At 35.4% G+C, this 13,781-nt stretch overlaps 1 protein-coding gene across 6 annotated transcripts in view; it reads right to left on the minus strand.

Annotated features, from left to right (window-relative positions):
* Positions 1–13,781, minus strand: part of AP3B1 (adaptor related protein complex 3 subunit beta 1) — a 162,833-nt gene that overhangs the window by 54,831 nt on the left and 94,221 nt on the right. For 2 of the 6 annotated variants that reach the window (XM_056324406.1, XM_056324411.1), the window contains exons 17-20: positions 13,597–13,727; positions 11,280–11,391; positions 9,772–9,928; positions 6,867–7,035 (exon numbers count right to left, since the gene is read on the minus strand). In XM_056324406.1, the coding sequence (XP_056180381.1) occupies positions 6,867–7,035; positions 9,772–9,928; positions 11,280–11,391; positions 13,597–13,727 (569 nt within the window). The remainder of the gene's footprint in view (positions 1–6,866; positions 7,036–9,771; positions 9,929–11,279; positions 11,392–13,596; positions 13,728–13,781) is intronic. The other 4 variants (XM_056324410.1, XM_056324407.1, XM_056324409.1 and 1 more) reach the window with 4 other exon arrangements.

Below are 13,781 nucleotides of genomic sequence, written 5' to 3' on the forward strand. Positions count from 1 at the left end.
CCCAATAGGGTGTTAATAGTTAAAAGGATTGATCTTTTGGGTATAGCCAGAACATGGACATGTTAACCATTGGATGCTTATCAGACAGCTTGCCATTATGCTATTCTTACCCATTCCTAAGCATCCTTCATCTGGATTGGCTGAAGAACCTCTTCTGGCTTTGCTCTCCCTAGCTCACTCACCAGGCAGGTGGCTTTGCCATTCTTTCAGAGAATTTGTCAACTACCTTTAGTCTTTAAGACATTGCTCACTACCCAAGCTATTGCAAGTCATTTAAATGTAGTCTTTCCAGGAGTCACACTTCTGTGAACCTTCTAGTTTACCAGTGTCCTCTTCAACAAGAGCACGTGACAGCCAAATGCATATACATACATAATTCTTTTGCCTTTTCCGATAAATGCACAGGTCTACATAAACCAGCAGAACACCATATGCCCACCCAGGCCTCCATTTCTTAAGCATTTCTTGCAAGCTACCAGAGCCTATTCAGGGTCTCAGGATACACATTCCTACAGGAGCTTGGAGTCCTCTCAGACACTCAGAAGCTAGAATCACTTTCTTTGACTATTACCATACAGTAAAATGACTCCTTTTTTCAAAAGGTGCATTCCCTTTCCTCTAGTCTCTCAGTCTCATACAGTCACTGCAAACTAACAATAATGCTGAGTCTATTTTTTCCAATTTTGGGAGAAATTTCAGGGTTCCCTCTAAAGAATGTGGAAGAAACTAGCTCACGTTCTTGCTATTTGAAGCTGCTGATATTCGTGCCTATCAGGTTGACCTGAGCCAAAATGACACAGTCATTGTTTTCTTCCAACAAACCAGTGGCTCAAACAGACAATAGTCACTTACGTGACCATTACAGAGGTGCTTCAGATATTCTGGGAGAAGAATCTTGTGGACAGAGAAGCCACTAATTTTAAAATTGTTCTAAAGTCAGCACACTTCAATGGTTCTTATCACTACGGTATTTTAATGTTCTACTATTGCTGACTTATCTGAAATATTACAAAACACCTTTAAAATGATGCTAATGTTACTTGACTCCTTATATGCCTTCTCCAGAATTAGTGAGGGATGCTGCTGCAGAACCTGCTCTCTTGAGTTCCATTCTATCACGTGGTCACAACTATCAGATTTCATTTTTCTCTTCCAGTGTGATTACTGGCAAATCATTACACTTCTTTTGGCTATTTTTAGTTTTAAATCTGTGAAATAAGGATAAATAATATACTTCATAAGCTACAGGTTCTACTTGAATTCCTCAGTCTATGAAATGCCAGAGAAACAATTTTTAATGACAATTCTTTTAATAAATTCTACTTTTTTTATAGCACCATTTGTTGAGTATTTAGCCCAGAATCGGGAGTTTTGCTGTTACCTGCAGCACTTTTGCTATAAACTATTTACCACAACTTTTTTGCTAAACTACGAACTCTTCAGACACTGGAACATAGTAAAAGGGAACAGAGTTAAATAACATGTAAGTATATATTTTTGAAAAAACTCTCAGTTTCCAAACTCCTTCACTCACTACCCAGACTTCTCCATAAGATACAGAACTTCAACTATGATTAAGGATCAAGTTTATTTTTAGCTAGAGTTCTATGTTTGCTAATCATTCCAGTAGAGATGGGATTTCTTCATTCCCTTTTATTATGCAGCCAACTGAAGTCTATAAAAAGTGGCTCACCCACGTGAGAGGCTATAGCACAAGGATGAGAATTTTGAACGTGCTTCACTTCTGCCAATGCACTTCATGCCACTTCACAATTGCTAGGTCAAGATGTTAAAAAAAATTTTTTTTAGTCAGAGCCAAGAAATCCTCTTGCTGTTAATCTGTTTACTGAAGACAATTAAGAAAGGACATTCTGTGTCACAAACAACACCAATAGTATGCTTGTTTGGGTTTTTTTCTGTTATTTATTTTGCTGTTCCAAAGTACTTCCTAAGTACATATCACAAAGCTTGGTATGTAATTTTATAAGATAAAATGCATTTCTACACTGGTATTTTGAATCTACTATGTAACTCATTTTTAAAAATGGGGAAAAAAGTATTTCAGAAGAATTTATTTTTTATACTTTGAAATAAAATAAAATGGTCCTAAGCTAAGACATGTGCAGAATCATTACATCAATGTAACGCACAGTAAGAAAAACTCCCACTGCACAGTGTATCAGAATGCTGCACTTAAGTACATCAGTTTATTGTAAAAAAACTAAAGAAAACAAAAAATGTAACCCCTTCTCTCCCCCTCCCCCCAAAACCCCAACAAAACCCCCAAAACAAAAAACCAACCAACAACCTGCCCTCAAAACAACTCTACCATCTGGGAAATGTAAAATCAGAAGCTAACTAAATCAAGATAAAGCTAATGTTAAAGTATGATCACGTCTTATTTTCTACTTCAGTCAAGTGTGTCAAGCTTAATTAAATACTCAGCTACTTATATATGCGTAAATGCATGCTAAATATACACACTTAAACACAAATATTTTCATATGCATATTTCTATATATGCAAATATATATATTGTGTGCAATTTGTACAAAACACCAAAGAAATTTATTTACATGGGTCTTGCCTATTAGAAACATTATTTTTTAATTTGGTTTTTCCAAGAAAAGAAAATTGATTGGCTTTCTAAGAATAATAAATAGCCAATGACTGCAACAAACACTACCAATAGATATTTCTATTGAATGGAAAAAGCTTTGCATTCCAAATCAAGAGAATAAAAAGTCTCTGACGTGTCTGGCATTTCTCTGTAACATAATATTTCATCTTTTTTCTTAAAACTAAATCTACAATATAACCCAAACAGTTTCCTACCAAGACAGCCCACTATGAGAAAAGCAGAATACTAAACAAAGAAGTTAAGCTATATTCCATCAAACATTTCTCCATTTGCAATTCATCTTGGTAATAGAGATAGAACCTGGTAAATGCATATAGGACTTGAAGCAGGAGATTTCTCTTGCTCAATGCATAATTCATGTGCTCCGCCTGCAAAGTGTGTAAAATGAGAATTTCACACCGCAGCATGAGCCACGGAACTGCAGAGAAAAGGCAGATGAAATCATATTTTGCTGTGCGAATTTTATTTCTTATCCTCCCAATATTTACACAAAATCATCACTGACAATCGAAACGCATTGACAGATCACCCACTGTTTCCATTGTGTTAGCACTTGAAAAGAGATCAGGCAGAAAGATAGACAATTTGTTTTTGTATATTTTTTAAATAGTGGATCAGGTTTTTAACAGCTGAGTGACTGTATTATACTTGTATAAGGAGGTCAACAGTAGCTGATTTTAAAATCTCACTGTAGAGACACCTACTTATACATGCATCATCCTCAAATCTGCATTTCAGCACTACAGTATTTATGCTTACAGTATAATATGTATCTGAACACCTCAAACTATCCATATTTCAAAATGATATAAAACACTGCAGTACAAGACAGTGACTTTTCTATTCATTGCAGCTCAATTACAGTGAACATAACAGATTTTTCTACATGATTCTTCAAGAGAAAGGATATGAAAGCAATAACAACATATACAGGAAAAGTATTCCGATGCTTCTGTAACCTGTTTAATGCTAGTAAATGCATGGATATATGCACAAATTAAGCTCCCGTCTGAGTGTAATCAAACCTTTTTCATTATGAAAATACTGCTGAAAATGGCAATGGTACCCAACAATCATACATTCAGTAAACACCACCCAAAACATCAGCTATGTAACATAGTTCACAATATGTGGTAAACTGAGAAACTACAAAAATAGAGCCTACTAACTACTCCTCTTATCAACTGGTGTTTCAGAAAACCTTTGCAGTTTGATTTAAAAGTAAAGGAAATCCTAATGAATCATCTCCCCATATAAGCTAACCAAATTAAGAATACTCTGTATCAGAGTAATATAAGCAATGGCTTTTCTAATAAAATCTATCAGAATAAAAACATGCATTTCTGAGAGCCTGGCTGAAACTATCTGCTTCCTGGGTGGCTTGAAAAGAAGTCTGGTGGGAAGTAGAAAAAATTCAAGATTTTCCTGGAAATAAAATAAACATGGGAGGTTCTTGTAAAATGCATCTCGAAACAAGGGCTTTACACAAGACTTCACCTACAATGTTCTTTAAAGTTTGTTCACAATTGCTTTTCTTGCCAGCTTGAAAGGGCTTATCTAAGCTATCATCAATTAGCCAGCTCAATCAATCAGTTAGCTCCACTTGTCATCACAGGGCTCAAAACATTTCTCTCTTCAAAAAAAAATATAATCTATTAAGCTAGTTAGCACTGTAGTCATCTTTGACACAAAACACTGGTGGTCAAGTCACCTTTGACACAAAGTACCTGTGATTTCCCCACTTCATCCAATTCTACTTTAGCATACAATCAAGTATCAGAAACACCTCAAGTATAAATGCAGGCATCCAGCACAGTTTGAATGGAACCTAACTTCATGGTCCTACAGATTAATACAGTACACTGTAACAGCCCTCCGTGTTCAGGAGCGTTAAATTAACTTCCCCCTGCCCCCTTCACACATGACCATTGCTGTTTACATTCCATCAGCCATAGCTTGTTGCCCTTACATTAAATGTGCTAATGTCTTAGTGGAAAAGAACTTAAGTAACAGACATTTAGCTTTTGCCTACTGAGCTCTATGCTGTCTTTTCAATAATCTCCTGCTGCCATGCATATAAACCCACTGCTATTGGCTTTAATATTTTTTGTGATGTTTAAAAGCTTTCCAGTTTTTCAGGTCTACCCTGTGACTCTGATCAAGTCTTCTATCAACTGGTTATAAATACTTTTTGTTGCTAACCCATTTCTTTGCAGGTGCTTCTTAGTCAAGACCTCAGGACTACTGCAATGCTCTTTCTCTTCTCTTAAAATCCAAAGGCTTGACAAGTTTCCATTGACTTCAACAAACCAATCCCAAGCTTCCTGGACACTCCGGTTCTCATATTATTCAGGACATTTGACCTCACGCATTCTCAACTGCTGTTTTAAAATAGAAAAAGCTGCTTTATGCTAGTAGTCCTCACATATCCTGTGAAAGAACCAGAACAGCAGGTAACTGTAGTGAAAGAAATAATGAACAATGGCACTGACATCCTGAGAAAAATGGATGAATGCAGCAAAGAGAAAACACCACTAAATGCAGCAGAGAGAAAACAATATTGTTTGAATATGGTTTTGCAGTGGCTGCTCAGAACTAAGCAGGCCAGAGTACTTATTACCTTCTGGTGAAAAAAATACTGTGCTCATATGAGAAGCTGCAAACTGTTAGAATTAATTCATGTCCCATCTAGTGTCAAAGGAGTTTATTATGAGAAGATTTAGGTTACATTTGTTGTGCTACCACTTTTTGGAAAGATCCAGTGTGGCTTCTCTACCAGAAAAAACTGACATAGATGCGTTACTCAGTGTGGCATTTGGGCAGAAACACACTTTCATTTCTCAGATGCTACAGTCTCACTTCATCTTTTGTTCTACTTCACAGAAGAAGCGAATAGATGAAAAGCTAAGGTTACAACTCAGAATTCCTAGGTGGAACCTATAGAGTTACAAAACAAAGACCATGTACAACATAAGTTCAAGATTCAGAGAAATAGCTTTACCTCCTCAATTAAAGGAAATGCACACCGAAACATTACAACCTTCCTTTTGAACTATTCCAACTACACCTGTCCACCAGCTTCCACAATTGCATCAAATGCAATCTACAAAGAAGTCCTGACCAAAATATCTTGCCTTGATTTTAAATTCATTGGAGCATCACTTCATTTTCAAAACCACACATCAGTATTAAAATGGAAACTTCTGAGTTACAATCCTACCCTTTCAATTTTTTGTCATAAAATATATATAAAGAAATGCACAGAAAGTATGCGATAACAAAAAAGTTTCAAAATTTCAGAAATTCTTTTACTCTTCTACCATAATGGATTTAGCATAAAGTTCCTCATTCATTTATTTTTTTAATAGAAGGTAAGCAGAGAAACAGAAACCAATTCATGTTAGTACCTTTAGCTCTATAATGCCAGCTTGAGTATAATGAACTTCGAATTTCTTTTTCTTTACTAAGGTAGCAATTAAAACCTGACACATGAATGCCTCTGTTGAACATTTCTGCATGTTTACACATTTCCAAATCCAAAGATGTATTTGAAAGTTTGCTACTTTGTAAATGTTGTAAGCAAGCGAATACAATTTGAAGGGAACCCTTTACAAGCTTTATCCCTATCAAACATAGACAGCAGAAGTTCATTACTCATTATGAATATTAATTCTACTAATCTATGTATACACCTCAAGTACACATGCATTAGCTGCACTGTTCTCAATTTTAAAAGGAGATTTTGAAACAAAGCTAGGGGGTCTACTTCGAACTCTTAAGAAACAACGTATTAACATTTGTTTCTTGGTTTTGCTTCCTGTCAAACCCAGGTCCTGTAGTAGTTAAGCTTTAAGATCCCATTTTAATACAAGAATCATCCCATTTTTTGAACCAGCCGTGTACAATGCTTTCACCAGTTCAACAGTAACTTTAAAAAATAATTAGGTTCTCTTATTCTTCATCCATCTGGAGTAAAAATAAAACAGAAGTAAAACCAAAATATGCTTTCCTTTATAAAACATTCTTACATGCTTAAACTATCAAGCTACTTTTGGATTGGTCTTTTTATGAAAGGTCAAAAATCTTTTGCAGAAATTCTGGGTTTTTAGATATCTATAAAACCACTTCCCATCTCCATTTCCCACAGAAAGACACAAGTATAGATGGTTAGATCAATATTCCCCATATTCCATAGCGATTTTTTTTTTTAAAAAAAACATTTTACCTTACTGGAGATAGCACTTACAGATTTTCCAGACACAAAGTCACTTTTGGAGTCTGATTCTGACTTCGAATCTGAAGAACTTTCTTTCGATGAAGTGGAGTCTGTATCAGAGGAACTGGATGTGCTTCTCTTTTTGGAGATCCCCTTTACTTTAATGTCCTCTGAATCACTACATATTAAAAAAATTTTTTTTTGAGACATGTAAAACCACCAAAGAAATCTGCTTAGGCAATATCCTATGTTAGCATTTCAAAATTTTATTAAATGAGTGTTAAGACAGTATTTCTTCATGATAAAAACCTTAGCTAATGTGGCAGAAGTAGTAGCTTATTATAGGGGTACAAAAAATTGTTCTATCACATTACATGATAAATGATCACATATAATCTAAACCAGCAAAACAGCCAAACAGAAATGTGAACATATTAAATACTAAAAATATTATTTGCATGCATCAAACTTGTGACATTTCAGAAAGAAGTCCAGATACCCTTTTATATAAAGACATTGTCAGACTATTCCACCTATGATTAACAGAATCTTGATGGGTTGTGAGATGTTTTTTCCAAAGTAATTTGCTTTAAAAAAAAAGAATGAATGCATTAAATTCATTCCTTCATTAATTCTTCTAAACCAAACCACCTAGAATCTACAAATATTTCAACCCATTAAAGAGTTTATACACAAGAGCTATGACATTCTGACATTTTTGGTCATACTGAGTACCTTACAGAGATGCTGTTCTTCACACAGGAATGCTCTGTTCACCCTGGCAACGTTGCTCTATTAGCTACTAAATATTAAAATCTGTGTTGTTCACTTCTAATAATACTACTAATCAATTAGTAGATTACCCTTTCGTCTTGGGGGGAGTTACTACCTAGAAATATCACAGGAAATGAAAATTGTTTTTGAACAGTTATCATGGAGCAGATAAACTACTACTGCATATGAAAACCACACTCTGGGAATATAAAATGGTTGCCTGCAGATCCAGGAACAATCAGGTGCTTCATACACCACCTGATTCAGCTTCCTCCCCAAGACAATAAATTGGTTACTAAAGTGCTTGAAGGGTAACAAGGTCAGCAATAATTAAAAAAATCCAGACCACTCAACTATTAAGAGTCCCTTGGGACTCAAATTAAGTTGTTACACATTTTTGCTTAGCTTTAGGAGCAGTACAAAAGAATGCACTATGCTGCATTCAAAACTATTACTGTTTTGAGATAGCAAAATTTTTAGAAGGGAAAAATACAGAGAAGAGGAATTGAAAAATTTAACTTGAGAGGTAGGAAAATCATTAGGGCTATGCCTTCCTCCTCCCAAGAACTTCCCAGGACTGAACTGCTAAATTAAATTTAATAAAAATTATTAAAAATCAACATTAACATTTAAGCCATGCTAATAATGTCTACCCATGTAACTGAAGTGGAAATCACAACCCCCCCATTTTAGTCAAAAGCATTTTTTCTGAAAGCAGCAAACTTGAAGCTTGCAAAGTTAAAAATGAAACAAAAGTACACTTCACAAAAAGAGTCTAATGTAGCATATCTGATTGTTAAAATCATGGTGAAAAAGTAGGTACCATCAAAATTATGTTTCTAACATGACAACATTTAAAAACCTGTTTGAGGTCAATGAGCTAAACATAAAAATTCAGTAGCATATACTGTTAAAGTTTCTTTTTTATGATGTGTAACACAGGTACTGACAATTATCTATACTTCCTTTGTTGCCATTGAACAGAAGTTGTAGTTGGATCAACAAATAAGTTATAGTGAACCCATTATAAATGAAGTAGGTTGTTTTTCAAGAATTTATCTTTCGCTTAACTTTAGAACTAGATTTGAAGATTAAAAATGTTGCTTTGTTGTACATCAGCCAGTTTTGATGGGTAATCACTGTTTACCTTATTGCTTAAAATTTCAGATGTTATTCTAATGAAAAGAATTTACTGGTAACTAGCTTTTCAACTTTGCGATGATGAAAAGCCTGTATTAATTTAACCTACAGATTTCATTTGTTCTGAACAGGAAAAACAATATAAATCACTTTTAAAATCATTAAATCCTGACTTAAATTAATAAAGTCATAATTAGGGCATTATGCTGTGTTTGTTATGGAAGTGGCAAGGCGAGCTGCTTTAATTACTGTCTGTAATAAAAGGAGCAGAGTGCGTACTGTGCCCCAATCAGCGCTGTCAGCCACGACTGAGCTGAGCTGCAAACTCATCAAGTGAGCTGGCAGCAGACTACAGAGTAAAGGGTGACCATGTCTGCAGAGGCCACTTGCTGACAGCAGTGGAAGAAACAGATTCATACAATCCAAGGTATTAGCCCCAATTACTCAACATTTTAATGATACTTTAATACATGATAATGCTGTTGATAATGGGCAATCTTAAAAAGCACTAACACTTAAATATCTTATGACCGTTTCCCTTCACAGCCCTTGCCTCTAATACTTGGATCATAATCTTTTTAATATAACATTATTTAGAAAAATCAATTGTCTTAGTTACATAATGGCAAAGTGTTGAAGGACTTAATTTTAACTCTCAGCAAAATTGCTGCAAAAGGTAATTAAGTGTTTCACACAACTCTTTGATCACTTATTCAGCCTCCCAAGGTTACATCAATTTTCAGAAAGCCACCCAAGATTTTACTGAAGTCAGAAATTAATTCCAAATATAAGAGTAGTCTGACTAATGAAAATATGAATCCAGTTCATACACTGAGTATTACTAGCATGCCCTGAAACAGGAGATATCACTCCTTGGCCAATACACGCCAAAAAAAGCCTAATTAAATGCTCAGCAAACTGTTCATAGGAAGAGTATTTAACAGCTAGCATCATGAAAAATTAAAACCATACATACAAAAACATACAAGTATATACTTACCTTTCAGCAGCAGCTCTAGATGTTTTCTTTGCAGTACTTTCTTTGCTGTCTGATTCACTGTTACTTGATTCTTCACTGGAAGAATAACTCCCACTACTCTCATCACTGCTCGTTTCCTCTTTATCTTCCTTCTCACTTTCACTGCCAGACGCACTCTCTAGAAGTAAAAAAAACTCTTACACAAGTTTTTCTAAGTATCTTACATAATTAGTATTTTAGGAATGCAAGTTTGTTGTAAATAAAACAATGTTTTAGTATTTTAAGATCCAATTGCAAGCTTTAGCATTATTTACCCTGTGTCAAAAAAAGGCAAGAAAATCACTTTAAACAAAAAAATTTTGTGAACATTAGGAGAAAGACCTGTTCTCTTCAGCCTACAGTATTATACTTTATCAAACTGGAAAGCCCAATAATAAATCAATTTCATGTGGATTCTTCAGAATTACATAACCCTATCAGGAGTTGGAGAAGACCTCAAATTCTCTAATCTATACATTCACTTAATTGCAAGATTATCTTTTCAACCAATTGCTTAATTAGATAATCTGGTTTTGAATACTGATAATAATGATGATTTCATCACTGATTTAAACAAATTATTAATCTTCTAATTAATCATATAGTTACCAAATATTCAAATATCTGCAGTGAATATGTTCTTTTCCTTCTTCAGAGATCATTAATTTCAGTGATATAATTCTTAAGCACTTCTGCATATTTCCTCCGTTTAGGAACAAGAGGGAAGAAGCTCCATATTCAGATTTTAAGGTGCTCCTCCTCCATTCAACTAGATACTGGTAATTCCTTTAAATCTCTAATGCTAATGGTACATGTGAACTATATTAACATCTACTGAAACACCTGTCTTGCGGAACTGTCTATCTGGCATTAAGCAGGAAACTGGTCAAAAGAACCTTTGCTCACTGACCCTGATAGGCAGCTGTCAGTTACCTACTCCATCATCACCCCCTTTACAATAAATAGAAAATGTCAGGTAGAACTTGAGAACAAGACTATAACACAATTTACTGAATAAACACCATGAAAGACTACACAGTTAAACAAGTTTGGCCATTTCTCAGCAGAGCAGCACACGCTGTCAAAATAGTACTTCACCAGCAATGAATTCCAAAAGACGCTCAAAACTTACAGTTCTCAACAACCAAGCATATGGACACTATTCCTGCAAAAAGTTACGTGCCTTTAGTTTAAAACAGTTACAAACTCTCACTACTCTTACTAGACTGAAAGCAGGATGAAAATGGCATGCCAGCATTTTAAACTGGAAAACAAAGGAAAATCTAATTAATCAATAAACACACAAGCCAAATCTGTAAAATTCAGTTATTGCACAGCTACAAAGGATGTAACATTTTCCCCAATTTCCTGATTTTATACATAGCTCTGTCTTTTTTTGAAATTTTTTCTGATTCTTTTTAAGTAGTGGCCAGTTCTGAAGATACAGTTCTCCAGGCAGTAGAGATGCAAGTTGCTTTCCAAACACCTACCTGATGTACTGGTACTGGCAGACTCACCTTCCTCCTCTTCTGATTCAGAGTAGAACTTTCCAGTAGGTTTCTCTTTCTTTGGCTTACCTCGAATTCCAGTCCATTCCTTTGCCTGTAAATAAATTTCAACTTACATTTACTTTTACAACCAGCAATACAAAAATATATACACAATGGCAAAGAAAAACACTGGCAGTACTAGTATTAAGCAGTTTCTAAATAAATCCTCTAAGCAAGTCAGGAGAAACTACAAAAATTCTTTTCCTTTACACAAATAGGGGAACTACAAGTTTTGTACATACCTATAAAAGGTGAGATATATCTATTAGAGAGTCTAGAAAAAGATTTACTAAGGCAGATTAAAAGCATCAGTAACCATAAATAAATTTCTATGCCAAAAGAATCTGAAGTCTGAGAGTTTTATCTCTAGATCCAGCTGAGTTTAGCCTACAACTAGAATGAAGGGTAAATACGGCTAGTCACAACCTTTATCATCCCAAGTTTTAAGGGGAAAACAGATGTGGACACACCAGGCAGTACAAGTTCCAACAGCCACAGAGGAATTACATTTCACTTCCTTTGCAGTTCTCCAAATATAAGTAATTCTTACCACCAAGAGAACACCAGAACATACTTTGGCCAAACTTCTTTTCTTTTTGTATTCCCCTATACTACTAGAGAAGCAGAAGAAAAACTCAGGACAGGAAAAAAAAAATAGGCAGACAACTATATCAATAGAGTAACAGAGGTCTGCCTCAGTGACTGCTCTGATCTGTAGTAAGACCAACCATTGACAGAGCTTTAACAGTGACCTGCAATGATGTACAGCTCTGGAGACACACTGGCTTCCTCTTAAACACCAAAAGCTACTAAAGCTTTGTAACGCTCCACCCAGCAACTGGTATTTTAAAAAGCCAATATTCTTTTAGATATAAATGACAATTCAATTATGGATTGCAGCTTAAAAACTCAGCTTCACTCACATACACTGTGTAGGCACATGCGATATTAGAAGAAACACAAAATTAATGGTAATGAGACACTATCCAAATAAAATACTTGCAAAAACATATGAGGAAAGGATTTTCTTGTTTGTTTTGAGGTTTAAATGGTTTGAGGGAGATGTTTTCTACTATGTTGTAGATGGATGATACTTCATTTGATCAATTACCTGCAATACTTTTTGTTGTTATGGTCAAAGGCACCTCTACAAATTCTTTCGTTCTAACCCTATCATTTATAATACCCCGTTTGAGCTGCTTTCTTTCAGATTCTCCCCATAACAGCTTGCAGAAGTTTGTACACAAACTCTACTCTTCCTGAAATGTATGTAAGAAGGCAGACAAGTAATATTTAAAGTACTGAGGAGAAATACTTGTTCTACCACGTTGCTGTTCACTGTTTTCTGCAAGTCACACCTATTTTTTAGAATTTTCTCTACCCATTCTATGCCTAACATCTTATATGCAAATTAATTCATGTATGATTTACTGTAGAAGCTGGCTCATGACAAGGACCATGTGCTTTTCTGGCTATACCTGTTACAACGACATACCTCTGGGAGCACCATCAGCACACTGTATTCCAATACATTTATATTTCTGTTACTGTTCAATAGCTTTCACTGACATTTAGTAGGACTCTGGTATGTGACGCATAAATCACAACTCAGTACCAGAACATGATTTTGCCTCCGAGTTTACAATCCAGTAACAAAAAGCTATTGGTAGCAGAAGATGAGCCTGTAATGTCAACAAATGACTAGTCCACTAATAGATGACATTTTCCTATTATAAACTTTCCTAATTCTCTACAAATGATCTGAAATGTAAACCCTATTTCTTCCAAACGTTATGCTTCAAAACATACATAATTTCCCCTCTCAACACTGCTTTTTGTTTATATTACTATTTTTTTCTGTTTAGACATGGATTTGTACATGAACAACCTCCACTCACCTCCTACTTTGGTAGTCCAGCTACACTCACCATTAACAGCAATTAACACACTGCAGCACAGCAAATATAAGATGTATGAAATCAATAGTGAGATGGAGGGGAAAAAAGCCCATTTAATCCATGAGCAAAGCAGAAGTGGCCTACAGCTGATCCACTTCCCTCATTGAAAAGAAAAGAGCAAGCATTGTGTACGTTTCTAAATGTTCTGTTTCCAAGCTAAAATAAGCAATGCAGACGATCACATGCATCAACATTTTTTAGTACAGCATACAGATTTTGTTTAAATACGTGTATTTTAGGCTAATATTCCACACTGACGAGTGCCTTCAGCAAAGTTACTTTTAATGATGCTGACGTACCACCTCGGCTATGTCGACATTTCTCACAGAGGGGTCAGGCGCCACCCCTGGCCAGTCAGACAGTTCCAGGTAGCCGGTGGCTCGGCTGTTCAGTGTGTGAGACAAAGTGCCAAGCTGGAAATGATCCCGGTCTATTAAAAAAAAAAAAAGGGGGAGGGGAGAAATACACAAACACCATGAGCTTT

The sequence above is a fragment of the Falco biarmicus genome, chromosome Z (assembly GCF_023638135.1).
Source record: "Falco biarmicus isolate bFalBia1 chromosome Z, bFalBia1.pri, whole genome shotgun sequence".
Taxonomy (NCBI): domain Eukaryota; kingdom Metazoa; phylum Chordata; class Aves; order Falconiformes; family Falconidae; genus Falco; species Falco biarmicus.